The sequence below is a fragment of the Lolium perenne genome, chromosome 4 (genome assembly GCF_019359855.2).
Source record: "Lolium perenne isolate Kyuss_39 chromosome 4, Kyuss_2.0, whole genome shotgun sequence".
NCBI classification, from domain to species: domain Eukaryota; kingdom Viridiplantae; phylum Streptophyta; class Magnoliopsida; order Poales; family Poaceae; genus Lolium; species Lolium perenne.
In genome coordinates, this window is record NC_067247.2 from 171,802,100 (window position 1) to 171,828,451 (window position 26,352).

Consider the following 26,352-nt stretch of genomic DNA (forward strand, 5'->3'; position numbering starts at 1 on the left):
GAGTAACCCTGTTTTCCTCAGAGCAGCACCAAGAAAATCGGCATAATGGCCATCAGCAAAAAAGTCGGCATCCATCCGAAGTAGGTCTTCAATCATTTCTTCGGCTATAGGCGTAACCTTCGTGTTAATCCTGTCAACACCAACTCTCCGACGTTTTACTTTTTGGTGAACCTTCTCGACAACCTGGGTAAGGTCAAGCTTCGAGTGGCAGATTTGGAGCATGATAAGAGCAAATGCGGCGCCAGCTACTAGTTGAGCTTTGACAAAATCATGGATACTGCGAGCATCCCTGAACCTTTCCATCAAGTCGGGAAGAGTTTTTGGCTGGACGTTCCGAGGAAACATGGAGTTGTAAACCATGGACAAGGTCTTGGTACGAAGTCGAGGAAATCGCGAGTTTGAGAGGCGCGATCTTGAAATACGACAATTTGGCGGGTCCTTTCCGGGGTAGCCCAAAACAAAGAACCATGGTCCAAGGAGAGATTAACAAGGAGGGTTGTCCTAGCATTCACCCTCTCTTCCTCGGCAGCAGCATCAGTAAAGGCACCTATCAAAACAAAAAAGCGGAAACCTTCAAAGAAACAATAGTATGCAGATAAAGGATATCAGCGGATGAAACAGGCATACCCGCCATATCTCGCACGGCTTCATTCATTAATTCGAGCATGAAATTTTCACGAAGAGTCGCCTTGTCAGCCTCGGACGCAGCAAGTTCCAACGCAGCTACGGCCTCGCGAGCTTGTTGAAGAGCAATTTTTCGGCTTCGGATGACTTACGAGATTGCTCCATCATCACAAGTGTTTGCTTCTTCGCATACTGAAGTTGTTGCCGAAGTTCATCCAGTTCTTGCGACAAGGTATCGTCGACAGAGCGGTATCACCAAAAGTTTTCCTCGCGGGAAGATGAAGGCGAAACATTGGAAGGAAGCAGAAGATGGAGTATAGTTATCAAATATCAACTGAAAAATAAACAAGACAACATCAAATAACAAGCAAAGATAGAAGTCTTCATTAATCTCTTGGAATAATTACAAGGGCATTACAGTGGAGTTAAGAAAGTACGTGTCGCCAAATGACTACTTTGGCGACAGAAGCAAAAGAAACAGAAAGAAAAACAGAGGCATGCAACTAGACCTCCGGCCTCGAGGAGCTAGGAGTCGAAGCCGGCTTGATCCCCGATACGCCAAGATCTTCTTAGTGTTGGGCTTGGCTGCCTTGATCGGCGACCTCCATCTCGAATGCTCTATCTGGCTGGTGTCGCCAACCTTCATCCAATCAAGCGTACGTTGGCTGTCGCAACCAGGGCAACAAGATACTCTCGACAAAGAACCTTCATATTCTCTGACGCATCTTCAATCCCAGGTCTTCCGACGAATTGAAAAGCTTGGCAAGGGCAAGGAAAGTCGAAGGTTCCTCTTTCTTCGGGAAGAAGTAGGGGAACAACGCCGACAAACTTGCACCGGCATTGGCCACGCCTTCACGAATTTCGCGCCCATGGAACTCCGTAAGAGAAAGTGCATCAAGGAGAGGGTCATTGACGGGATTCTCCAGATCAAAATCTTGGTTTGTTTGGGCTGCCACACGAGACAAACCATTAGTCAAAAACCAAGAAACAGGAAGTACAATAGAAGGGGTTGATGATATTACTCAGCGTACGTCGACTTTGCGACTTCGTACGCTTGATGATCTCTTGTTCACGCACAGTTTGTGCAGTTTTCTGCTCATCTAAGGCAGATTCGGCGTCTTTGAGCCTTCTCTGCAGCTCCTCGACACTAGCAGCTTTCACCTTGGCTTCATCAACCTCGGCCTTGGCTTTGCTAGCAGCAAGTTCAGCTTTCTTGCGAGCCGCCTCACTTTGCTCGAGTTTTTGAGCAAGTGCGTCGACACGTTCGTTGGCCTCTGAAAGTTTTTCTGTCGAGATATGAAAAAGAAAGAAAAGAAAGATCAAAAAATAGCGACAAGCAACAGGAATAGAAAGTCAAAGAAAAATAGCAAGGATACTAGTCGTTCCCTTCGGCTCACGGCGGCATATTCACGGTACCCAACAAATTGGGACCCGATCCGAAGAAGCTCTTTGATCATTGGCTGTTCAAAGGTAAGTACATCAAAAGAAACGTCGGCATGAAAAAGAGAAAAGGTGTGAAAAAACAAAATAAGGAAAATATAGATGCCGACAAACTTACATCATCTAAGAGCAGAGTCGACGAACTGCCCAACCGAGGGGCAGGATCAACAATCTTTTCAACCCGTGCCCTTTTTGGTGAAGGGGCACGGGGGCTCGAAGGAGGAGTAGATGTATCAACATTTTGTTGAGGCGGCGACGATTCCTCCCCTTCAACCGGTTTTTCCGAAATAACTAAAGTATGTGACGTGCTCGTTCGAGCAGCCACATCTAAAGATGGAGTTTCTACATCATCACAGTGACAAAATAGTGGCAGCATAAAAAGCAAGGCAAAATAAAATTCTTCAAATAGAAAAGGAAAAGAGCAAGGAACCTACGAGCTGATGATACTCTCGATGTATGGATCATAAGCTGCTTTTCGAGGTAAAGGAGCAGTTTCTTCGGGTTTCGAGGTCCCGGAATCTTCGGCATTGCTCCTTTTCCTTTTGCTCTTCGGAGAAACAGCAGAGGAGGAGATTGTGCTGATGTTGTACCTTCAGAGGCAGCATCCTTCTCGGTAGATCCCGCAGATTTTCGAGAATCTGCGGGTTCATTAACAAAAGAGGGGTCTCTGGTTGTCATCATCGACAACGGCTCTTTCTTCGACCTCTCCATCCTCAGGAAGAGGAGGAAGGGAAGCCATAGTAGGATGATTCTACAAGGAAATAGTGACAAAAGAGAATAAGTGAGATACCACTGCAATAAGATACAAGGAACAGTTCAGAACAAGATAGAAATTCGAGAAGACAAAATACCTCGGGAAGAGGATTGGAAGCACTGTATGGTTCCACTCGACAGGAGGAGGGAATAGGATCCTTCTTGCCTAATCGAGAAATTCTTCGAACCAATTTTTCCAGGTCCTTTACAGAAAGATCACTGGAAACTCTGTTGGCGTCATTTTCACCAGAATACGTCCAAAGGGGATTTTTGCGAGCCTGAAGAGGCTGCACTCTAATCCTAAGGAAGTAGGCAGTAATTTGAACACCAGATAGCTCTTTGCCTCGAGTGTTTTGAAGATGATGGATACGAGCCATGAGCGCCTCTGTCGCCTTTTTCTCTTCTTCAGAAGCTTCGGCATCCCAGGAACGGCGACGCTGAATCCTGGCACTTCCGTCAAAAGGAACTATGTTGTGCTCCACAGAATTGGCGCTTTCTTCGTGAATGTAGAGCCATCTCTTGCGCCATCCTTGGACAGAGTCAGGAAACTTGACGTCGAAATAATCGACATCAGTGCGGACACAGATAACAACGCCACCTATGTTATAGGTGACGTTGTGAGAACCATTGCGGCGGAGGCAGAAAATACGCTTCCACAGAGCCCAATTAGGAGGGACTCCGAGGAAGCATTCGCAAAGGGTGATAAAAATAGAAATGTGGAGGATGGAATTGGGAGTCAGTTGGTGCAGTGAATCCCATAAACAAAGAGAAGACCGCGGAGAAAATCATGAATTGGGGTAGAGAGGCCACGGATGAGATGATCAACAAAACTAACCCGATACTCCATTGGAGGGTTGGGGTAGCTTTCTTCGCTGGGGAAGCGGATGGCGTCCTCCTTCTTCATGAGGCCAAGCCTTTTCAGCGTGTTGATGTCCTGGTTGGAGATTTTGGATCTCTCCCACTCAAGATCTTCGGTGGCCATCTTGGATTCGGGAGTGCTGTGGCGAGTGAGTCGCGTGCGCGGTGGCATCAACGGCAATGGGCAAAGCAATGTTCGTGAATGCGGAAGCTCGGAGAGATTTGGGCGCAGGAGAAGTTTTGCGAAGAGGAACAAACGAGCGGCGCAAGCAAGGGGATGAACGGAGGTTGAAGAAGGGTTTATATAAGAATCGGGTGAAGCAGTGCACCGTTGGATGAAAAAATCGTGGGGTGAGAATAGATCTTCTAGATACAAGGGCAAAAAAGTATTTTTACTGAGATAGGCGTTACCGTACGTGCGCCAGAAAAAGCGGAGGACGTGTGTCCCCCACTTGCACGACGTGTCAACGTGGTGGAAGCAATGGACCCACAGGACAGAAAATTCACGACTACTTGTCAAGGATGAAGTAAATTTGATTAAGTGAAGAATGTCGACAAGGAAGTATTCAGAGATTGGCGACAGGATGAAATATTCAATACTTCGGGAGCCTTTGATCAAATACAAGTTTTTGCCCAAATGCTCGGGGGCTACTTCAGAAAAAAGTAAATTTTCGAGTATGACAAATATAGAAATTGCGGGAGCCTACAACCAAGCACAAGTCCTTGGCTGTAGCCTCGGGGGCTACTCCCATCGGGAGCGCTGTTCGCGCACCCAAGAGATAAAAAAAAAAAGAGAGAGAAGAAGAAAGAGATCATATTGGGAAGTAATGAAAATATAGCGACAAGGTGGACTAAAATGTTGAGCCTACAACCAAGCACAAGTTCTTGGTTGTAGCCTCAAGTTACTCCCATCGGGAACGCTGTTCGCGTGCCCGATGAAATTAACAAAAATAGAAAAGCAAGAGAGTATATTTCGAGTTATAATTAACTCTACATATACTCCCATCGGGAGAACAATATAAGTCATATATGACTCGATAAAATGTGCCATTCCAACAGCCGGAAAAGCACTCGACAATATATTCTCAGAACGCCAAAGTTGCGATCAATTTCTGAATGCCGCAAATTTGCGAAGGTAAGACCCCAGAATCCATTCTGCTGGGCGTGGCATCGCCAAAGACTGCGCTCTGCTACTTTTATCCGTATCAACAGATACGAAGAAAAATCCTAACGGACGCGTTAGGTACCCGATAAATTTGACTGGGACTCGACAGAATGGTAAGACCTTAAGCGGCACCTGTCGAAGTTTACACCAGTATCCCGAGATCATGTCCAGGGACGTGATTTTGAAGTAGGTTTTTGCGGATTGCCACTAGAGCAGTTAACTAGTACCTGATCCGTCAGATGAACTAGCCCCAATTACCAATATCCCTGTACAATATAGAATTTTATGAGAAGAAATATAGAAAGTTAAGGCTTTCGGGTAAAAATAAATAAAGGAGATTTTCCCCGACTTTACAATTCAAGCAAAATCTCGGAGACTATCGACATAGGCATCCCAAATGGGCCTGCCGAATATAGTACCCGGGGTTTATTGAAGGCCCACTACCCGAAGAATAAGAAGATTCGGGAGCCCAAGATGCGTTTAAGGAAGAAATAGAGTTGTAATAGGAAGTGTTACTTGTAATCTGGCGGGATGAGTTAGAAACCGTCCCGAACTCTGTAAACTTGTACAACACGAATCCTTCGACTCCACCTCCTATATAAAGGGGGAGTCGAGGGACGAAGAATCAATCGAATCATTGTCTGCAAACCCTAGTTTTCACAATCGTCGAGTACTTTTCGGCTGAAACCTTCGAGATCTACTTACCCTCTACTTCTAACTAAACCCTAGCCTACAATCCATAGGCATTGACAAGTTAATCCCTTGTCACCTGCCCTGAGAAGGCTACGGTGCAAGCGCGAGCGCAGCTCACCTACGGGCAGGCAGGCGAGGGCCTGCAGGTAGAAGGCGTGGATGGCGTCATGGAGCGTCCGACTCAACAATCTGGTGTGCTGGTACGGCACACTGCGGGGACGATGACGATCAGCTGCAAGCTGCCACGCCCATGACATAGGTTCCTCACAGTAGACGCGGGGTCCCTCGTTGAGCAACCTGCGGAGCATGACGATGCTACTATCCAAGCAGTGGTGGGATGATGATGGTTTGCCCGACAAGTCGTTGAGCAGGGGTAGGACTATGTCCATGCGGCTGGAGATGTTGCGCCAGGCACAGACAAGACTGTCGGGATCGGGGTGCCCAGCAGCCAGCGCGGCGCAGTTGAGGAGGGCCATCTCCATGACGGCTAGGCCGGAGTCGAAGAACCTCTTCATGCCAATGTCGGACACGATGATGCCGGCGGCAACGAGGGCATCACCATCCGCGAGCGACAGGTAGCGCATGGCCTGGCTCTCGGCGAGGTCGGGGAAGAGGCGGGTGAGGAAGGCCACCATACCGTCAAGCGACCGGCGCTCCAGGACCAGGTCTTGTTCTTCTTCGCCCACCTCGCAAACCTTAGATGGTTCGCGGTCGCGCTTGCGCTTGCGCCTGTAGGAGATGAGACTGTTGATCACGATATTGGAGACCGGGTCGAGGAGGCCGAGGCAGAGGGAGGCAGGAGTAGTCTCGCCGCCCGTGCCCTTGAGCAATTCCCGCGCCTCGCAATAGGCGGACTGGATCTTCTTCAGCACATGATCTATGGCCGTGGACAGTTCATGGGTCTGGGGAACACCAGCAATGCCAGTTGGCTTGTAGATCCGGAGATTCGATGATGCAGGGTTGGACACGAGCGACATCGCCGGAGGAGAGGGAGAGGGAGGGAGGTTCTGATTCGATTTTTTTTATTCTCCTCCTCCCCGAACCGACTCGAGGTTTGGGTCGATCGGACCTCCAAATACCTCCTCTGTTCCGATCCAATCCAGACATACTCCGACCCGAGCAAGAGCATCTCCACAGCATTTTTCAGTAGGCGCCTCCAAACGGCAAGCGTAGATTAGGGATGCTACTTTTCTTTTACCAAGCCATGCGGCGGCTGAAAATCCATATTGACTCCCGGAACCAAATGAACTCGCTAGCTGAACCAAAAAGTCGAGGCCAGATGGTAATCCTTGTATTCACTGTCGTATATGGACGTGCAGGCCGATTATTGAACAGTGGACGTCTACCAGCTGTATAAAGACATCTTCAACGGGCGACGTAAACGGACGCTGAGCGATCGTTTGCGTATGTGGAGGTCGAAAATGCGTATGGATCATACTCCAGCGGGACGACGCTAATTGATCGGGCCGGTACGCGACGACGCAAACCTGGCCAAAAAACGCAAACTTAGCATCCTCCTTTTCTTACCCGGTATCGCACGTCAGGACAGTGAAATCGACTGCTTCGATTTGCTTCTTTTTCCTCTTCTTTGCTGCCCTAGTGCGACGCCACCACCCCAACCCCAACCGCCGCCGCACCCTCAGTACGTCATTGCCGCGCCGGAGGACATGATCTCAGTCGGGGTAGGCTCTGGCGCACACATGTCGCCTGTTTGAGGGGCCAAACTTTGCCGGTTGCGTCGCCCGACCTCACCACCCACGGCCCGTTTGGTCAATTGCGCCGGTAGGTTTATTGCTCGTGTTTTTCGCGCTATTGTGCGCGGTCATTGATCCGCATTTCCTACCCACGCGGATGGACATATGGCAGATGATGGACAAGTTCCGCGCGGATGACGTTGACTCCTCTTCCTCCATGAGTACAATTCAAGCCAGACACCGGTGCACCGGGGCTCTGTGAAGGGCCGCTCAAAAAACCTGCCGCGCAACAGAGTGTAAGGGCACTTCCAGCTCCACAAGGACTACTTCCACCTCACCAATCCGGTGTTCAAGGAAAAAATGTTCCGGCACCGGTACAGGATGTCAAGGGACCTGTTCATGGTCATTCCACACGGCGTCAGTGACATAGGCATCCCAAATGGGCCTGCCGAAGATAGTACCCGGGGTTTACTGAAGGCCCACTACCCGAAGAATAAGAAGATTCGGGAGCCCAAGATATATTAAGGAAAGTTAAGAGTTGTAATAGGAAGTGTTATTTGTAATCTGGCGGGATGAGTTAGAAACCGTCCCGGACTCTGTAACTTGTATAGCACGAATCCCTCGGCTCCACCTCCTATATAAAGGGGGAGTCGAGGGACGAAGAAGGAATCGAATCATTGTCTACAAACCCTAGTTTTCATAATCGTCGAGTACTTTTCGGCTGAAACCTTCGAGATCTACTTACCCTCTACTTCCAACTAAACCCTAGCCTACAATCCATAGGCATTGACAAGTTGATACCTTGTCAATTGGCGCCGTCTGTGGGAACTAGAGGCGTAAGGATCTGATCTCGATGGCACGTTCAAGATCTTCGACATCGTCAACCGCAAGCAACACAATGGATCGAGGTAAACAGATCGCTGCTGGTCTTGTCGATTTTGTTCCTCACCCACCCTCCCGTTTGGATGCATATGCGTATCTGGCGGAGCCCATGGAGATGACGTTCGGAAGGTTTCACTTTCGCGTCGAGAAGGAAGGATCGTATCGTGTCGAGATTCCGATTTCGTCGGGATCGTCGGTGGTCGATTCCGATTTTTCAAGCTATGCATCGTCAACCGAGTCAGGAGAAGAAGAAACCTCGGCGACACGCTACGTCAGCACCAGAGCAAGAGAGAAACTCGCCAAGATCTTCAACGACATGTCGTTCGAGTCATCTGCGGACTCATATATAAGCGATGGCTCAAGCGATGTCGACAGTTACGACTTCATCGACAAATCTATCACAGTGGGCAAGGTCTTCATCAATCTCAACGATGATGTCACCAAACCCAACATAGATCTGAGTACAAAGTATCATCAGATTTATGCTATCGAAGATCAAGAGGAAACATCTGAGGCTTTCGACAGTCTGGGAAATCCATACGTCGATCCCTCCAATCTGCGCCAAGGCCTGGGCAACAAATACGTCGGGCCAGAGCCGCGAGATAGAGTTCAACTTTCACAAGCAGCGTGGGACAGAGCCGCGAGAGCTATGAACGGCACAGAGAGGGCCCGCCAGATTGTCAGATTTCAGGATCGCACCTCTCAAACTCGCGATTTCCTTGACTTCTGTACCAAGACCTTGTCCATGGTTTATAACTCCATGTTTCCTCGGAACGTTCAACCAAAAACTCTTCCTGAATTGATGGAGAGATTCAAGGATGCTCGCAGTATCCATGATTTTGTCAGAGCTCAATTGGTAGCTGGCGCCAGATTTGCTCTTATCATGCTCCAGATCTGCCACTACTTCGAATGCAGGCCCCATACAACATGTGCGCTAGGCTTCACCTCCTACCAAAAATGCTCCGCAGCTATTCACATGCTATCATATGGAATGGTTGTTGATATATTCGATGATTATCTTCGAATGGGTGAGAGCACCTGCCTTGAGTCCATGTACCGATTTTGCCGAGCCATGATTGTCGTGTTCGAACAGCATTACTGTAGGGAGCCAATAGTTGAGGATACAAGGCGGCTGTTGTCTATCAACGAGTCTAGAGGATTCTCATGAATGATTGGCAGCATAGATTGCATGCATTGGGAGTGGAAGAACTGCCCATTTGGATGGTAGAGTGAGTGCAGCGGGCATGAGGAGGGACGGACTACCATTCTTGAAGCAGTCATATCTCAAGATTTATGGATTTGGTATTCATTCTTTGGCATTGCCGGCTCCAACAACGACATCAATGTGTTGCACCGATCACCGGTTTTCAACAGGCTTATGCAAGGCAAAGCTCCCCCGGTGAGCTACGAGGTCAATGGAAATGCATATGACACGCCATATTATCTTGCTGATGGCATCTACCCTGACTGGGTCACACTGGTGAAGACTTACCGTAATCTAAACTTACCGTAATCTAAACTCGGAGAAGACGAGGAGGTTTGCCAAGATGCAAGAGGGTTGCAGGAAAGATGTGGAGCGAGGATTTGGTGTGCTCCAAACTCGGTGGGAAATTGTTTGTCACCCGGCAAGAACATAGTCGCTGAAGACCATGCATGAGGTGATGACATGCTGCATGATCATGCATAACATGATCGTCGAGAACGAGCATCCTGATGGCCACAATGAGCACCACTGGGATTTCCAAGGTGAGTTGGTTGCGCCAATCTCTAGGGCATTATCCTGGGAGAACTATCTGCATATGAATCTAGAAGTCACTAACGAGGTCGTGTGCATACGCCTACAGACGGATCTGATTGAGCATCAGTGAGCATTGACTGACTATGAAGACAATGCCTAGAGGAATACCATCTTATTTTCATGTAGACTTTTAAAAATTTGGATGTAATAACTATGACTTTGTTGAAACTATTTATTTTGTTGTTTTGAAACATCCCAATTCATGTCGACACGCAAATGCGTCGGACCGCTGGAGACACCCCCAGGCGCAAACGGACACGCGGACAAAAATGGTCATTTTCGCGTCCGCCAGGCGACACAAACGGACGTGCGCGGACAATTTATGCGTCCCAAATACGTCGCCCCGTTGGAGATGCCATAAGCGCATTGATCACGACGGTCCCGACTGTTGATGTCTCGGTACATATTTATTCGTAGGCACTAACGTCGTAGATTCTTGGACCACATGCGGCGAGGCCCAGCAAATCGTGTTGTCGGCAGTTAAGGGCGCATTTGGTAGCCTGCATGTCCCTTGGCTCGCATTGGGACAGCTATTTTTGGCCCGTTTGGTTACCTGGTCTCACCCGCGTTCTTGCACGAACCGGTTCTCAAAGCACCCTCGGGCCAGGCCTTGGAGGAATGTCCAGTTCGGCCGTTTCTAGCTAGCCACCCCCGTTTCCGCATAACTGGAGAACGTCGCGTCCCTGCAAAGCCACCGTGGGAGATGGCGGGAGCTCGCGCGGGACGGCGAAATCTCGGCGAGATGAATTCGATCACCGCGCTTGAATTTTCGTCACCGTATATAGGGGTGGCTCTCTCACCGGCAAATCCAAATCCCCCATTTCCCCCCATTTCGAGCTCATCCACACACCCTGATCTAGCGACATGGCCGGTTCTTCCTCGCCTGCACGGTCGGCGAGGCTTGCGGCGGTTGTGGCGGCGGATACTGGCCGTAGATGGTCGTCTTCTTCTTCTGCGTCGATGAGTTCAGTTGTGGTAAGATTTGGCAGCCTTAGATCTAGATCTTTAGTGTACAGAAGGGGGGTCTCAATGAATCCATTGTAGGACACTGCTTCGTCGCCGGTCGAGGTTGTGGAGGTTGTCTAGGTTGCATCTGACTCAACCACGGGGACCATTGTCGCCGTTGACTCTTCCACTGGGACGGTGGTGCTGCCTGCATCTTCGCCAAGGTCCCTTGCTTTCCCGATCTCGGTGCTGCGTGTGGCTCCTTTGTCTGTAAGGCTGCTCTTACTTATCTCGATGTTCATTGATGTGGTAGTCGTAGTTGTAGTTCATTGATGTGGTACTGATTAAAGATGTGGATGTGGTACTGGTAGTGGTGGTGGTAGTTCATTGATCTGCTAGTGCTTAAGGATGTGGATGTAGTAGTGGTAGTTTATTGATCTGCTAGTGTTTGTCATGTAAGCGATCATACCATTGAACTCCCTTGATCTGTCTGTGCCTACTGTAAATGCTCAGCCATGTCTGATTGCAAGCAAACCAGCCATAGTTTGCAAACCTGAGCTGTCAGAGTTTGTGCTGAATAGGTTGGTTCAGCTTGTCCATAGCGGCATCTGCTTCAACATGGGATTCAAGGTGCAGCAGATGAAGAAGGTAGCCGTGGATGTTCTTGCATTCGCTGGCGTACATGTCACCGCTCTTCACCTCTACAACCACATCAGAAACTAGAGGATGAAGTGGAGCGTGATTATGAAGATGAAATCCGATCGCATTCTGGACTGGAGCGAAGACGGTTGCTGCTTCTACGGCGGTGATGAAGGGACGGCGAACGAGTACATTCAGGTACAAAGCCTCATTGAGTTCCTTCATAGATCTGAAAGTATATGAATATCGTCTGCACTAACAGTTGTTCCTTGTGGATTGCAACGCTACCCGAGGCACTGTCAGTACGTCGGCACCCCGATCACGAACTACGCTCAGATGAAGACAATCTTCAAGCCCCGGTTTGTGTGCAAGGCGCAGCTGTTCCAGCCTAACTTGCTGGTCAGGCTATCGACTTCATTGCAGACAACGAAACAGAGTATGCCGAGTACCGTAAGCTGCAGCCACCACAGAGGAGGACATGGCTCCGCAACCAATTTCATGCTTAGTGGTTCCGCTTCCTTCGTCATGATCTGCTGATTTTGGGAGGTGATCCCGTATCCCTCCATTACCTAGAACTTGGTACAACCTGATCCCCTGTCTGTAATGATGAACTTGTTCGAGGTGGTATATACTAACCCCTCGTGTGATGAAACTATGATGCATCACGAAGTATTAGTTGCTTCGCTCGTGATGCATCACCCACTAAGTAGTTGTTGTGTATTACCAGCACCTTTTGTGATGAACTGAATCTGCTGTGTGTTCTTATTTAGTTAGCAGTACTAGGGTTACCACAGCACGCTGCTATCTGCAACCAAACAGATCGTGGGTTGCACGAGTAGAGAAGAAAGTAGTGGAAATGGGCAACCAAACAATGAGGCCTCGCTCTCCGGCGCAGAAAAGGCCGCCAAGGCTACCAAACGACACACATTTGATGGCTCATGGCCCATTCGTGACGCGCAGGGAGGCCCATCTCGCTGGCACAGTGGTGCAAGAAATCCATGCAGACTACCAAGCGCGCCGTAAAATAAGCGGAAATGTCCAGCTCGTGGGCACAGGTGTGTAGTTGCAGGTGAATTCTTCCGCGTCCACCAGGAGAACTCCACTCTTGTTCGATCAGTTAATGTTGCTCTTAAGACATTTGGAAAGCACAATCCATGTGCTAAGACAAGAAAGGGAGAATTTTCTGAACACATGTTTCTTATGTTTTCAGTATGCTTTACCTATGCACCTCTCATATCTTTTTTTTCTTTTGAGATTAGGACACTGGCATTAAAAGAAACAACGAACAATACAAAGCACCCTAAGAAAAACGAAAATTACAACGTGACCCTTAAGAAGCCCTTCAACTTCAATCTTCAATGGAGACTCCTCCATCGTTGGTCACCACACCTGAGCTAGACCAGTCACCGGTGGGCGCCATTGTTGGGTTCGCTGCTCTTCTTCTTGAACCCCTTCTAGCTTTGATTTACAGAAGGGAGGGCAGCCTCGTAATGGCATCTACGAATGCTTCTAGGCATTGAAACTTTGTTGCGACCTACTGATGGGGTTGAAATTTTGAAACCAACGATGTGGCATGAGCTTCCAGGTGTTCACCGGAATGAACACTTCCCCACAGCTTATGCATTTGCTATAGGATTCAAGCTTTTTATAATCTCTGTGTTTCTAGGTTCATACTGAATCCTGCCAAGGTGCCCACTGCTTCAAACGACAATACAGTTCTCGTATTGCCCTTGACAACAAATCGAAAATTTGAGCACAGATTTGTTCAGAAAACAATATGGTGCTAATCCTTAATATGCACACCTACCGAACAGCTTTGTTCAGACAACAATTTGGTACTAATCCTTGACATTCAAATATAATCTAATCCTTGAGAAAAGCACAACTCACACAACAACAATATCTGTAAAACCAAGAGGTTTGATGCAGGTGCTCTTTCGATTAGCAGGTACACCATATGTGCTTGTGTGATGGCCGAAATACCTCCTCTACAGTTTTTTTCCGAATGGCCATCGGCTGAATTTCATCAAGAAGAGAAAGAGAGTTGTACAAGGTGTACCAGGATTACAACTGCGTTTTCATCGCAGAAAACAAGCCTCGGGGGAGGGCCTAGAGAACAAAAACAACCACTATCACACCTCAATAAAGATACTCTAAAATAGAGTTACGCAGCCAACCGGTCGCCAGGCCTGGGTCTCCTTGGTAATCAGCTCAAACACTTTGTTTACCTTGTTGAACTCCTGCTAGAAGAACCGTGGTCTACGAAGCCGCCTGCCAGATGTACCGCTGGTCTAGATCATGACGGTAAGGCAGCCGTCTGGAAGCACGGTTTTCTCACCGTTCTAGACGCGTTACTTCCGTGGGCCCTATGACCGACGGTATGCGACAGCGTTGTTGTATACTCAATTTATAAGCGCACGTAGCCCATTCATTTGTGACATTATCCTCAATCTCCACGCAAAATATAACGGTCCAAATAAAAGGTTCATCTAAACCCGGGAGCCAAAACTGCACTCCAACCTACTTCTGATTTTTTGCTTTGGCCATATGGAGTCTGGCATGAACTCTTCCATTTTCTATATTTTCACTACTTTATAGATGGCAGTTCTGAAAAGAAAAAGGTTTGGATCTGCCTAACATGTTAAGTTTGAGCATAAAAGTGGCGCTGATATGCAACTCAAGCAATCCCCAATCGAAAAATGTACACTTCACTTCTTCAGTACCGATAACCCATACAAGCCAGTACTAGTCACACACGAACAAATTCACTGGTTTGATATGGAGTATCCCAGTATGAACATAAACATTGTGTTCAGATAAACACTAGAAATGTTTCAAACATTTGCAAAGATGTGACGTCCCTATTAATTCGTCACTAAAGTGGTGTTACCATACATTCGAAACGATGAGAATGCAATTACTAGACAGGAGTACCCATGAGCATATCAGTGACTATCTGCTCTCTGGTTCATCATTCTTGTGCCATGGATTCAAGGCTTCTCTCATGGCTTGGGCCTCTGGGCTGCTCTCCCAAGCTCTTTTCTCTGACTCCAGCATAGTTACCTTCTCATCTGCAACAGGTAACAAAACATAAAGCAGCAATGGCGTTGTTAATTTGGTATGTACCAAAGAAAATGGCAAGATGGAATGGCACAATGCAATCCAAATTTGCACAGGCCTTTGGGTACCAAGCAACACAAGTTGGTGGTGAATGGGTGAGGGACGCACAGAAGCCGGTGTGGATCATGAAGAGCTCCATGGCGGCGCCTATGGCCGCGCCGCCGGCGGCGATCTTAAGGTACCACCCCGCGAACCTCATACGATGCAGATTCTCGCGCTGAATTCTGATACAACTGTAAGCCGCGGGTTCGTTAAAGTCCGATCGATCTTCCATCGGATGAGTGAGACAGAGTAATCCGGTACCTTCCAGTCGTCAGATGCAGCGGCGGCCGGAGCGTGGCGCCGGCAGCGGATCGTGGTGCAAGCGGAGCCGAGGGGGAAGAAGAGGGAGTGGGTCGTTACTCGTTACGGCCCCAAACAGGCCCAGCAAACTCTGCATCTGAACACTCCGCACGTGCACCGTATCCATCCACACGCTCCCGCGCGCCCACACACATGGCGGCGACCTCGCCGGCGCCGATGAGGGCTGTCGGCGTCGCCGCCGCGTTTAGCTTAGCCCCTTCACCCTCGAGGCTCGGCTGTATTTCCACCGTTCCTTCCGGCCGCCTTCGTCGGTGCCGTGCCGCTCACCGGCGGCACCCTCCTCGATGCCGCGGGAAGCCGACCGTGGGTGGCGTGGTCGAGGAGGACGAGGAGAGGGAGGCTTCACGGGAGGATTTGAAGCCCGAGAGGAAGGAGGAGGAGGCTGTGGACACGGCGCGCGCTTTACTGGGGTGGTTCAGGCTTGACGAGGTTGGGATGGACATCCTTGGCATCGCCTTGCCCGCTGTGCTCGCCCTCGCCGCCGACCCCATTACTGCGCTCGTTGATACTGCCTTCGTCGGCCATATCGGTAACTAATTATCTTGCACTGTGAGAGCTCATACCAGTGGAATTTGGAAAACTACTAGGAAAGTACTTGACAAGTTTCAGTGCAAAATTCACAAGCAGCATATAGTTCACCCATTTATTGAAATACGTCTTCATCTCAGCTCTTTAATTCTGTCACCAGGCTCGGTTGAACTTGCTGCTGTTGGCGTATCCATATCTGTCTTTAACCTGGTGTCCAAGCTGTTTAATGTGCCACTGCTTAATGTTACCACATCCTTTGTTGCTGAACAGCAAGCAATCGATGCAAATTCTAGCAGTGCAGGACAAAGTAAGCAAGTTGGGAGTTCTGTTTGTCTTGTTAAAAGCAGGAATCTGGTTTGTGTTTCACTGATTATTGTGATAGTTCTCACCTAGGAGATGAAGTGCCAATCACCCGAGAGAAGGCAAGTGAAAAAAGGAAGTTCCTCCCGGCCGTGTCAACCTCCTTGGCTCTGGCTGCTGGCATTGGGTTGATGGAAATGGTGGGACTCATTGTTGGATGTGGGACACTGATGGACATCGTTGGTATACCTGTCGTACGTAAGACTAATTTATTGCCATACTCAAATTTCTTGGATCTAAAGTTTTTTAGGTGTTGCCTGCGTGGTTCACTGCAATTTTTTTATTCTATTCTGTTTGTGGTCTGATGCAGATCTGAAATTTCAAAACTTAATTCTTAAACCTATGTTTTGTGCTTTGTTAGTTGTATGTTTAACAGCTAATTTTGGAGCAAGATAAAGCATCCTTTTATCATCATGGGAAGATGAAACCAATTAACAATAGAATTACGCCATTATCCCATTTGGACAGATGAGTTATGGTACTACCAAAATATGGGTATCTACTTGCTATAAGCCTATAACAGATCAACTTTTGTATATTGTCATATCCAGAACTCGATTGTTATTTGTGTAATGAGAAACTTGCACTGTACCATTGAGCACAAACCAGTTTTCTAAAACATACCATTAAACCTTACGAATATATGTTAGGTGTTAGACTGTTAGCTCAATAGCCTTCCCTCCTTCGTTCACCCTAGGAAGATGAAACCAAATAACCATGGAATTACGCCATTCTCACATTTGGACACCTGAGTTGTTGACTTGTGGTACTATCAGAATATGGGTGTTACTTGATATAATAATATTTGAGTGTTTGGACATTTTCGTATCCAGAACCCGATTGTTATTTGTTTAATGAAAAAATCTCCCATGTACTATTGAGTACAAACCATTTTCCCAAGCATACCATTAAAACTTACGGTTGTATATTAGGTGTTAGACTGGCAGCTCAGTAGCCAACCGCGGACTTAATTTTCCTGCTACACTAGCGTTTTATGGTTTATTCATTTATTCTCTTGAATGTAGGGCATGTAAACATGGCACTATCATAATGTCATGAACTCTAAACAGTTCGTAATATTATGGATCAAACATAACTTTTACTATTTACAATGTACATAGGATTCACCGATGCGAGTGCCGGCAGAGCAATTTCTTACTTTAAGGGCATATGGTGCTCCGCCAGTTGTGGTAGCACTAGCAGCACAAGGTGCATTTCGTGGATTCATGGATACAAAAACACCTCTGTATGCTGTGGGTAAGATTGCGTAAACAGAGTTTTGTTGTTATGTTCGGCTTCCTGTTTAAGATATCAAAAGCTGTTGACTTGAAATTGTTGAAGTGAGAAACTAACTATAGGGATGTGTGATGCATACAGTTGCTGGCAACCTCGTAAATGCAATACTGGATGCCATATTTATTTTTCCACTTGGTCTAGGAGTAAGTGGTGCTGCATTGGCAACTGTGACTTCTGAGTATGTTGAACCTACCATGAGATCTCTTACTCTTTCTGCTTTACTCGTGTTATCTATATTTACAGAACATCGTGAACTCTTTGCATTTTCACCTGCATGTATGCAGGTACTTGGCAGCGTTTATCCTCTTATGGAAGCTGAATAACGAACTAGTCCTGTTCTCATGGAACATCATTGGTGGTGACATCATCCGCTACCTAAAATCTGGTTGGTCTATATCCCTATGTTCATTTCGTAGGACTCTTTACACATGATGATTTTGCTTCGTTGTCGGGATTTTTTTATCTTACATAAAAGTTCAGAAAAGTATCAATTATCCGACTCCACTTATTGCTTTATTAAGCATCTAAATTACATATTGCTGAAACATACCTATATCGTACTCAATTTAACTAGAGCAATTCTCCAGGTGCACTGCTAATTGGCAGAACCATCGCAGTAATCCTGCCATTGTGGCTGTCTACATCACTGGCTGCAAGGCAAGGGCCTGTTCCAATGGCTGGCTATGAGATAAGCTTGCAAGTCTGGTTAACAATTTCTCTGCTTAATGATGCTCTAGCTCTTGCTGGGCAGGTCTGCACTTACATGAACTGACCTTCAATGTCTAGCCTGATATCTTTATACATGCTTTGACGTATCTATTTTTTTTTTCGAGAAAACGCAAAAGACTTTTGCGTTTCATTGCATTGAAAAGATAGGGAGATTTACAAGCCTCCTAAGAGGGAGAGAACAGAGAAAGAAAACAACATCAGTGCACGTCCCAAGTCGTCGGCAGCACAACCCTTAAACCCTTAGCCCCTGCCCTAGCCCACTGAACAGCCTCCTCCATGATGTCGTCCACCAATCCAAAGACCGATGGTTGGCTTCTGTCGAATACGCAGGCATTGAGGTGTTTCCAGATTAGCCACGGCGTGAGCAGGGTGATGGAGTCCAGGCCTTTGCGCATGATCTTGGGGGTTCCCTGCCTCGCTCGACGCCACCAGTCGTCCAGGGTTGCGTCGGCGTCGGTAGGTGGCTGGCAAGTCATGCGTAGGCGCGCCAACACCTCATGCCAGACCTGCCTAGAGAAGGGGCAGGCTAGGATGAGATGATGCATCGTCTCCGGCAGCTGGTCGCACAGCAAGCACCTGGGATGGTGTTGCAGTCCTCGCCGGGCCAGTCTCTCCGCAGTCCAGCAACGGTCCATGCTCGCTAACCAGCTGAAGAATTTGACGCGCGGCGGCGCCCAGGTCTTCCAGGTAAGTTTCCACGAGCTGGACATGGTCGAGCCCTGGAACAGCGCGAGGTAGCAGGACTTGGCTGTGTAAGAGCCACTGTCCGTCCACTTCCAAACGAGTCTGTCCGGCTCCGTCGTCAGCGTGGTGTGGGCGATGGCCATCCAGAGCTGTAGGTACTGGCCAATCTCGTGGATGCCAAGGATGCCATGTATGTCGCGGGCCCAACTGTTCCCCTGGAGACCTTGCGCCAAGGTCCTGATTTTGCGGCGGCGTTTGGGGATGCAATCAAACAGCGCAGGCGCGATCTCGCGTGCAGCCCGGCCATCGATCCATCTGTCTTCCCAAAAGAGCGCCTGCTGACCGTTCCCAATGACCATGTTGGTGGAGGCGAAGAAGATCGTGCGCTCCTCGGCCGAGAATTGCAGGTCCAGGTCCCTCCAGGCGCGCCTGTTGTCGGTGCGGGCAAGCCATAGCCAGCGCAAGCGCAGGGCCAGGCCAGTCCGTTCAATGTCAGGAATGCCCAGGCCGCCGTAGGCGAGAGGCCGGCACACTCGCTTCCAATTGACATGGCAGTTGCCGCCCTTGGCCTCCCTCTTTCCTTCCCATAGGAATCCCCGCTTGATCTTGTCGATGAGCTTGAGGGTTTTCTTAGGCGGTGCAAGGACGAGCTGTTGGTGGATCGGAATAGCACTGATCACGGCCTTGACCATGGTCGCCCTTCCTGCCTTGGTCATAAGCTTGGCTTTCCAAGTAGGCAGGCCGGCAGCGGCGCGCTCAACCAGCGGTTGCATCTGCGCAGCTGTGGGCCTCCTCAGGGTCAGCGGGATGCCGAGGTAGGAGATGGGAAGATCGACGATGGGGCAGCCTAGCTCTTGGACCACCGGTGTGGCATCGTCCTGGTCGCAGCGGATAAGCGTGGCCGAGCTCTTCGAGTAGTTGACCTGCAGGCCAGAGGCGCGGCCAAATAACTGCAGGATCTCGCGCACGGCGGTGACGTCGTCCAGCGTGGGGCAGCAGAACAGGACCACATCGTCGGCGTAAAGCGAGAACGCGGGGACGGCACGCGTAGGGTGTAGACGCTGCAGGATGCCAAGATGGGCAGCGCGCTGGATGAGGCGGCCCAGAGCATCGACGCCGAGGACGAAGAGTTGGGGCGAAAGAGGGTTGCCCTGCCTCAGTCCGTGGCGGTGCCATATAGGAGGGCCAGGCTCGCCATTAACCAGAACCCTCGTGCTCGACGAGGAGAGCAGAATCGCGATCCACTCGAGGAAGCGATCTCCGAACCCATATTGCCGTAGCGCTTCGAAGAGGAAGGGCCACGAGATGGAATCGAAGGCGCGCGCGAGATCGAGCTTGAGGAGGACCCGAGGTGCTCCGAGCTGGTGCAGGAGGCGTGCGGATTGCTTCACCAGGAGGAAGTTGTCGTGTAGGCTCCGGCCGCCGATGAACGCGTTCTGGTTAGTGCTGACCAGGCCGTCGAGGTGCGGCGCCAGGCGAAGCGACAGCGTCTTGGCGAAGAGCTTGGCGATCAGGTGGATGAGGCTTATGGGCCGGTAGTCACCCAGGGCGGCCGCGTCCGCACGCTTGGGAAGCAGCGTCATCAGCGCCTGGTTGAGGCGATGAAACCCTCTGCCGCGCAGCTGGAAGAGCTGCTGGAACACGTCGACAACGTCCTGCTTGACAGTGGTCCAACACGCACGAAGGAATTCCGCGGTGAAGCCGTCAGGTCCAGGAGCCTTGCGGGCCGGCATGCGTTTGACGGCGTTCCAGATCTCGTCGACGGTAAAGGGGGCCTCAAGAGCGTCCAGGCTGTCCGTGGGCTCAATAATCTGCGTGAAATCCAGCGTGCAGTCCCGCGCGACATTGGTGCCCAGCAGGCCGTCGTAATGAGCGAAGGCAGCCTCGGCAATGGCGGCCTGATCAGTGATCGTCTGGTCGCCGACGCGGATGGCGTAGATCCTATTCTTTTGTCTCCTGTAGGTGCACTGCTGATGGAAGAATGCCGTATTGGCGTCACCATCGCGGAGGCAGGCGATCCGCGCACGCTGGCGGGCGATGGTGCGGTCCAGAGACGCCAACCCTAGATAAGTGGCCTTAAGCTGCTTGTGCAGCCAGGTCTCGTGCGCGGAAAGGGCACGGTCCTCCTGGGCTTTGTCGAAGCGTAGGATAAGGTCCCTGGCGATCGCCATGCGCATCCGGACGCTACCCACAGTCTTCGAGCTCCAGCTGGTGAGGCTGCGCGCCGTGGCGTGCAGGCGAAGCCAGAGTCGCTGGAAGGGGTCGGCGTGGTGGACAGAGTTCCAGGCCGCGGTGACCGTGTCGTGGAACCCGTCCAGGCGCAACCAGAACTCCTCAAAACGGAAACGGCGGTGGCCAGCGGGCATGGGCGAGCAATCCAGCAGCAGCGGGGAGTGGTCGGAGACGACGGAGGCGAGGCAGCGCAGGTGGCATTCTCCGTGGCTTTCTTCCCAGTCCGTGGTGCAGAAGAAGCGATCAAGGTGCACGAGCGTGGGCGGCGATTGGCCGTTGGATCAGGTGTATCTTCTACCGTTGAGGTAGATCTCCTTGAGAGCCAAGTCATTGAGCACGCGGCGAAAGCGTCCCATCATGCGCCGGTTTAGGTTGGAATTGTTCTTGTCGCCGTCGCGGTAGATGAGGTTAAAATCTCCGCAGAGCAGCCAAGGCCCGGGGCACGCAGCGCGGACCTCGCGCAATTCCTGGAGGAACGCGATCTTGTCGGCGTCAGTTTGGGGCCCGTAAACAACTGTGATCCACCAGGGGGTGCCGCCGGGCGTGCAGACCTTGGCGGAGAGCGCGTGGGCGGTGAATTCCGGGTCAGAGATCGAGACAACCGTGCTCTTCCAAGCAAGAAGAATGCCGCCGCGCGTGCCGATCGCTGGCAAGTACACGTAGTCGACAAACTCAGAGCCAAGCAACTCAAGGACAACAGACGAGTAGACAAGCTCCATCTTAGTTTCTTGAAGGCAAACAATGGAAGCGTCAGTGGTATCAATCAACGAGCGAATGGCGGTGCGACGGGCACGAGCGTTAATGCCGTGCACGTTCCAGTTAGCTATCTTAAGGCCGTGATCCATGGGGAAGAGATCGACGGTGGTGAGGCACTAGCGCGGCTAGACGAGGACCGGCCCACCAGGGGTGGCGGCAGCATCAGCCGCGATGGCGATCGGCGGCATCTCACGGTCAACCAGGGCAGCCATGGCCGTGAGAACGGTGAGCGGGATCGGCGTCGCGAACATGCCTTCGTAAGTCTTCATCTCTTCCGCAGTGATCCTCTGGTTGGCCCCGATGATGCCAAGCGAGCGCAGGACGTGCATATGGGCGCGTCTCTCTGCCGTGGGTGGCGCGGCAGCGGCGGCACATGCGGAGCGTCCCCGGCGCGGCGCAAAGTTGAGCGCAGGCCTCTGTCTGCGGCGCCCCGGCGTGGGCAGAGCGGCGGTGAGGTGCTTGGTGGCTGCCGTGAGGAAATCACCAAGCGTCCAAGGCTGCGGCGGGCATGGTCTCCGGCGGCGCATGGTGATCGGCGGCGAGGCAAACCTCGCAGCTGGCCGTGGAGATGGCGTGCATGCAGCCGCGAGGGAGGCCGCCATGGGCTGCGCGGAGGCCTGGGCTTCGTTGGATGGCCCATCATCCGTATCCACAGGAGCTGGACGGCGCAGGATCGTGAGCGGGCTCTCACAGGTGTTGGGCCGTGGGCTTGCTTGGTCGCTGGCGGCCTCGGGTGGCGTCATGAGTGACGGCGCGGCGGTGGCGTTGGCGCCAACTATGTCCGCAGCTGCACGGTCAACAGAAGGCTCCAAAACCTCGGTCGAAGGAGACGAGGTAGCAACGCCAAGGCCCGACAAGAGATCTGCAGCAGGGAGCGGTGGGTCCAGCGGCTGTGTCTCCAGCACGAAGCTGGGCGTGGGTTGGTCGCCGCGCTGATCCCGGGGCACGCTTTGCGAAAGCGCGTCAGGCTCCTCCTGTCCATGCACACAAGCCGACAGGGGGTTTGAACGGCCGGTGGCATCCGGTGTGCAGGGAATCTCTGATTCGGCGAGTGAGGCTGGGACATCTGTCCCTGGAGCGGGCCCTGGGCACTGCGGCGCTGATCCTGTCGGGGACAGAGCTGTCTCTGCAACAGGCTTTGGCAATGGGCCCAACTCTGTAACCTTCTTTTTCCAGCCCCATCTTTTTCCCTTTTTGGCATGGCGACGAGATCGGCGGGCCCGGCGCTGGCGCGGCCACGGGTCGATGGTCCTCTCCAACACCGGTGGCGGCGCGCCGCCGCGCGGCGGCTGCCGGCGGGAGGGCCAAGCGGACATGGCGAGGCCGTCGGCCCGGACATGCGGGCCTAGGTCCATGGAGCCGAGGCCGTCGAGGGCCATGCCATCCGCGCGGCCGTCAGGGGTGTCGGCGGTGCGGCGACGCTTGCGTCCTCTCCTCCTGTTGCGCGGGCGGCCATCGCCGTTGCCGCGCGCACCATCCTGGTTCGCGGCGCCGCCGTTGGCGTCGGTGTCCGGAGCCTGGGCGGCTAGGGTGTCTCCCTCGGCGACGGCGTGCACGATCTCGATGCTGATGGGGTAGGTGAGGGTCTTGACCTGCGGCGCCTGAGATGGCACGCGCGACGGGACCAGCTCAACGACCTCGAGAATGGTATGGGAGCGAATGTCGGCGGGGCTGTGGGCGCGGACGGTGCAGCGGAAGACGGCGAGGTTGGCGCGGGAGCGGGTGTCGGGGTGAATCTTTTCAATCCAGCAGCTTGGGGCGAGGAGGTGCTCAGCCGTAGATAGCTGCCAGGCTTGGGGAGGGATTCCGCGGAGAGCAAGCTCGACGCGATATTCAAACCTTCCCGAGCCGGCATGGGCGAGTTTGCACCATGGCCGCATCATGAGGGAGAACGCAGGACAGCTGACGAAGTGATCGCCACTGATCCGCGCCTTGATCTGCATGCTAGAGAAGATGACGAGGAAGTCCTCGGGGTGGTGAATGTGCACCGTGAAGTCTCCCGGCGAAAGCTCGAAGGAGGCGTGCAGCAGGTCGGCGACGTCGTCGATGCTGACGGCCGGGCGGGTGCCGGTGATGGTCGCCAGCATGGCGCGCTCGAGCATGCGCTCGGATTCCTCCATCTCGACGGAGCGTGAGACGATGACACGCGTCGGGGCCGGAGTCGCGAGGGCGGTGGGCGTTGCGTGCGCAGTGGCCGGAGGTGGGGGCGGCGGCGGAGGGGTGGTGCGGCGCGTCGGAGCAGGAGGCGCCGCGCGCTCGATCTCGCACCGGGCCTGGCGCTGCCGGGGCCCGCACTCCCAGGACTCATGGCCGGGGAAGAGGCACTTGCGGCATCGCACCTTGTTGGTGCAGTCGCGCACGATGTGCCCGGGCTCAAGGCACCGGAAGCAGATGCTGGCGTCCTCCACAGGCGAGGGGCTACGGCGGGGCCGAGGCGGAGAGCGACGCGCCTCAGGGCGACGGGGGCGGCGGTTGTGGTACCTGCGGCGCGGCTGTTGGAAGCCCTCGGCGTCGACGGCGGGCTCGCGGTTGACCCGGTGCACCTCCGAGCGGGGGCCGAGGCGGGTGGCGGCGGGCGCCCTCCGGGCGGTGGCGGCGCCGGAGGGAGCAGCGACAGGGGTCGGCGGGGCTTGGCGGCACCGCGGCGGCGCGCGCGACGTCGGAGTAGCTGCGCGCGCTGGAGAACTCGCTGCCAGATCTCCGCCAGCGGAGGCCGTCCGCGGAGCAGGACGCGTCGGAGGTGGACGCGGGGGAGGCCATGACGGGGAGGGGCGGTCGACGGAGAGCAGCGACGGCGGGGGGGCTCCGGCGGTGGTGGTGGTGGGAGGCTAGGCTAGGCTAGGAGCGGTGGGAGCGGGGAGAGCCATCTAATCTAAAGCCTAGTAACTGATATTTCGCTTTGACGTATCTATAACTTAATGCAGGCCCTACTTGCAAGTGAATATGCGAAAGGGAACTACAAGCAAGCCCGCACAGTTTTGTACAGAGTTCTGCAGGTTATGACATTATTTGCAATCATTATGATGAAGTATCTTGTCTTCCTTGGCTCTAATTATAAGCTGATGGTGTATCTTCTTTCCTGCAGATTGGAGGCGTAACTGGTGTTGCACTTGCTGGAACCTTGTTCCTTGGGTTCGGATCTTTGTCCTTGTTGTTTACAGATGATCCAGCAGTGCTAGATATTGCACGGTCTGGGGTCTGGGTAAGGATAATTCAGAGGAATCAACTCTTTGTTTCTCAAGCACCTAACAGATGATTGATCTTATGTTCATTTCGCGAATGTTACCTTTTGCAGTTTGTCACTATTTCCCAGCCGATAAATGCTATTGCTTTTGTGTTTGATGGGCTCTACTATGGTGTTTCTGACTTCGCATATGCCGCATACTCCACGGTTCAGTTTCTGTCGTCACTACAGTGTTACCGCTTATCGGTTATAGCTGCAACTTTGTGATCATAACCATGTTGGCATATTCTTCGTTTCAGCTCTTCGCGGGGGTTGTTTCATCAGCATTCCTCCTTGCCGTTGCTCCCAAGTTTGGTCTCGGTGGTGTCTGGGCTGGTCTTATTCTGTTCATGGGACTGCGAGCAATTGCCGGGTTTTGGAGGTAGGTTTTTTTAATACCATCGCACTTTACCAGCTTTGTTCGATATCAATTTCCACACTAAGAAAGAATGAAAACAACGGTTCTTGTTTTGGATAAGAATATATATATCACTGGCTTGACTGAAATCTGGCCATTTCAGGTTAGGGAGCAAAGGAGGACCTTGGAAAATAGTTTGGTCAGAGACTGATTAGTAGACCAAGGAGATGCAGGTCCATGCATAATTCAATTATTTGATCTCTAACAGTGCAACATTTTAACCAATCGTACAAGGATCAGCAGCAACAAAACTTAAGCTGGAGTCATCATGTGTAACACAACACGAGCAGAGGAGCTGTCTGAGCCAGGTAGGTAGGTGTTCCATCTTGCGTTGCCTGCTGCGGAATGTTGTTACAGCCTTGGGATGCACAAGAAAGCTGGAGAATCTAATAAAATGTGCAAGCAAGGTTTATACAAATAAAAAGCCCCCATGTATTTTCTTTTTTCCTTTGTGGGAGATTCACCATGTAGGACTGAAAATGTCGAGCTTTCTGCGATTTTTTACAAATGCACGCATAATGCCATGTTATGCATTCATGATGCTCTTATGTATAGATTTTTGCCACTTCTGAAGGCATAAAGTATTGGGACGTGTAGATATGATATTACTAGTAATGATTATGAGCAAAACCTACGAGTCTGAGGCAGCATCTTAACTTTCTTGCCCAGGATTGTCTTTGCAATGGCATGCTGGTTAGTATGAGCAACTTACCCTTCTTCAAATCTAGCTCATTAACATAGGAATATGATATTGAATAAGGATGTGTGCTGTTTGTGTGTACAGAGAAGAATACTAATATTACAAGAAGTAACTGTTGATGGTCTACTTATGTTGTTTTCCTGGATCTGTTTTTATTTGTTTGCTTCTGTTCCTCCTCGAAACAGGCTTTCGCCCCGCTTTATAAATAAAGCAACCAAATCCATACAAAGTTCACATACAACACACATAGCACACACCCCACATCAAGAGTCTGCTGGGCCAAGCACAACACGCCCAAACACTCGACGGAAAACGATACAACACCCCACACAAGAGGTGTACTCAGAGGCTGGACGGTGTAGATATGCGGCGGGCAGCCGCAAGAAGATCCTCCAGCATGCCGTCCAAGCGCTCCTTGTCCCGCTGTCTACACAACGGGTACCACTGCTGCA

The 26,352-nt window shown here is 51.4% G+C and overlaps 2 protein-coding genes across 3 annotated transcripts; one reads left to right on the top strand and one right to left on the bottom strand.

Annotated features, from left to right (window-relative positions):
• Window positions 1-14,186: 14,186 nt before the first annotated feature.
• Window positions 14,187-15,053, bottom strand: LOC127294699 (uncharacterized). Its single transcript, XM_051324567.2, has 3 exons — window positions 14,915-15,053; window positions 14,720-14,844; window positions 14,187-14,562 (listed from the first exon to the last, which is right to left on the bottom strand). The coding sequence occupies exons 2-3, from the start codon at window positions 14,808-14,810 to the stop codon at window positions 14,444-14,446; spliced, it is 210 nt and encodes a 69-aa protein (XP_051180527.1). The 5' UTR covers window positions 14,811-14,844; window positions 14,915-15,053; the 3' UTR covers window positions 14,187-14,443.
• A 53-nt stretch (window positions 15,054-15,106) lies between these two features.
• Window positions 15,107-25,837, top strand: LOC127294696 (protein DETOXIFICATION 44, chloroplastic). 2 transcript variants are annotated; one of them, XM_051324563.2, is made up of 12 exons: window positions 15,107-15,503; window positions 15,663-15,809; window positions 15,896-16,056; window positions 16,984-17,119; window positions 17,240-17,336; window positions 17,443-17,543; window positions 17,746-17,909; window positions 24,484-24,555; window positions 24,645-24,761; window positions 24,855-24,950; window positions 25,043-25,164; window positions 25,304-25,837. In XM_051324563.2, exons 1-12 carry the CDS (start codon window positions 15,107-15,109, stop codon window positions 25,353-25,355), a joined length of 1,662 nt encoding a protein of 553 aa, XP_051180523.1. In that variant the 3' UTR covers window positions 25,356-25,837. The 2 variants fall into 2 exon arrangements, with proteins under 2 accessions (XP_051180523.1, XP_051180524.1); XM_051324564.2 differs by having other exon boundaries at window positions 15,899-16,056.
• Window positions 25,838-26,352: the final 515 nt, after the last annotated feature.

Coding starts and splice junctions, on each gene's coding strand:
- LOC127294699 (XM_051324567.2), bottom strand. CDS start 14,810: ATGAGGTTCGCGGGGTGGTACCTTAAGATCGCCGCCGGCGGCGCGGCC. Junction 14,563..14,719: donor CATGATCCACACCGGCTTCT/GTGCGTCCCTCA, acceptor TACCTGTTGCAG/ATGAGAAGGTAACTATGCTG.
- LOC127294696 (XM_051324563.2), top strand. CDS start 15,107: ATGGCGGCGACCTCGCCGGCGCCGATGAGGGCTGTCGGCGTCGCCGCC. Junction 17,337..17,442: donor TTGGCAACTGTGACTTCTGA/GTATGTTGAACC, acceptor GCATGTATGCAG/GTACTTGGCAGCGTTTATCC. Junction 24,951..25,042: donor CATATGCCGCATACTCCACG/GTTCAGTTTCTG, acceptor TCTTCGTTTCAG/CTCTTCGCGGGGGTTGTTTC.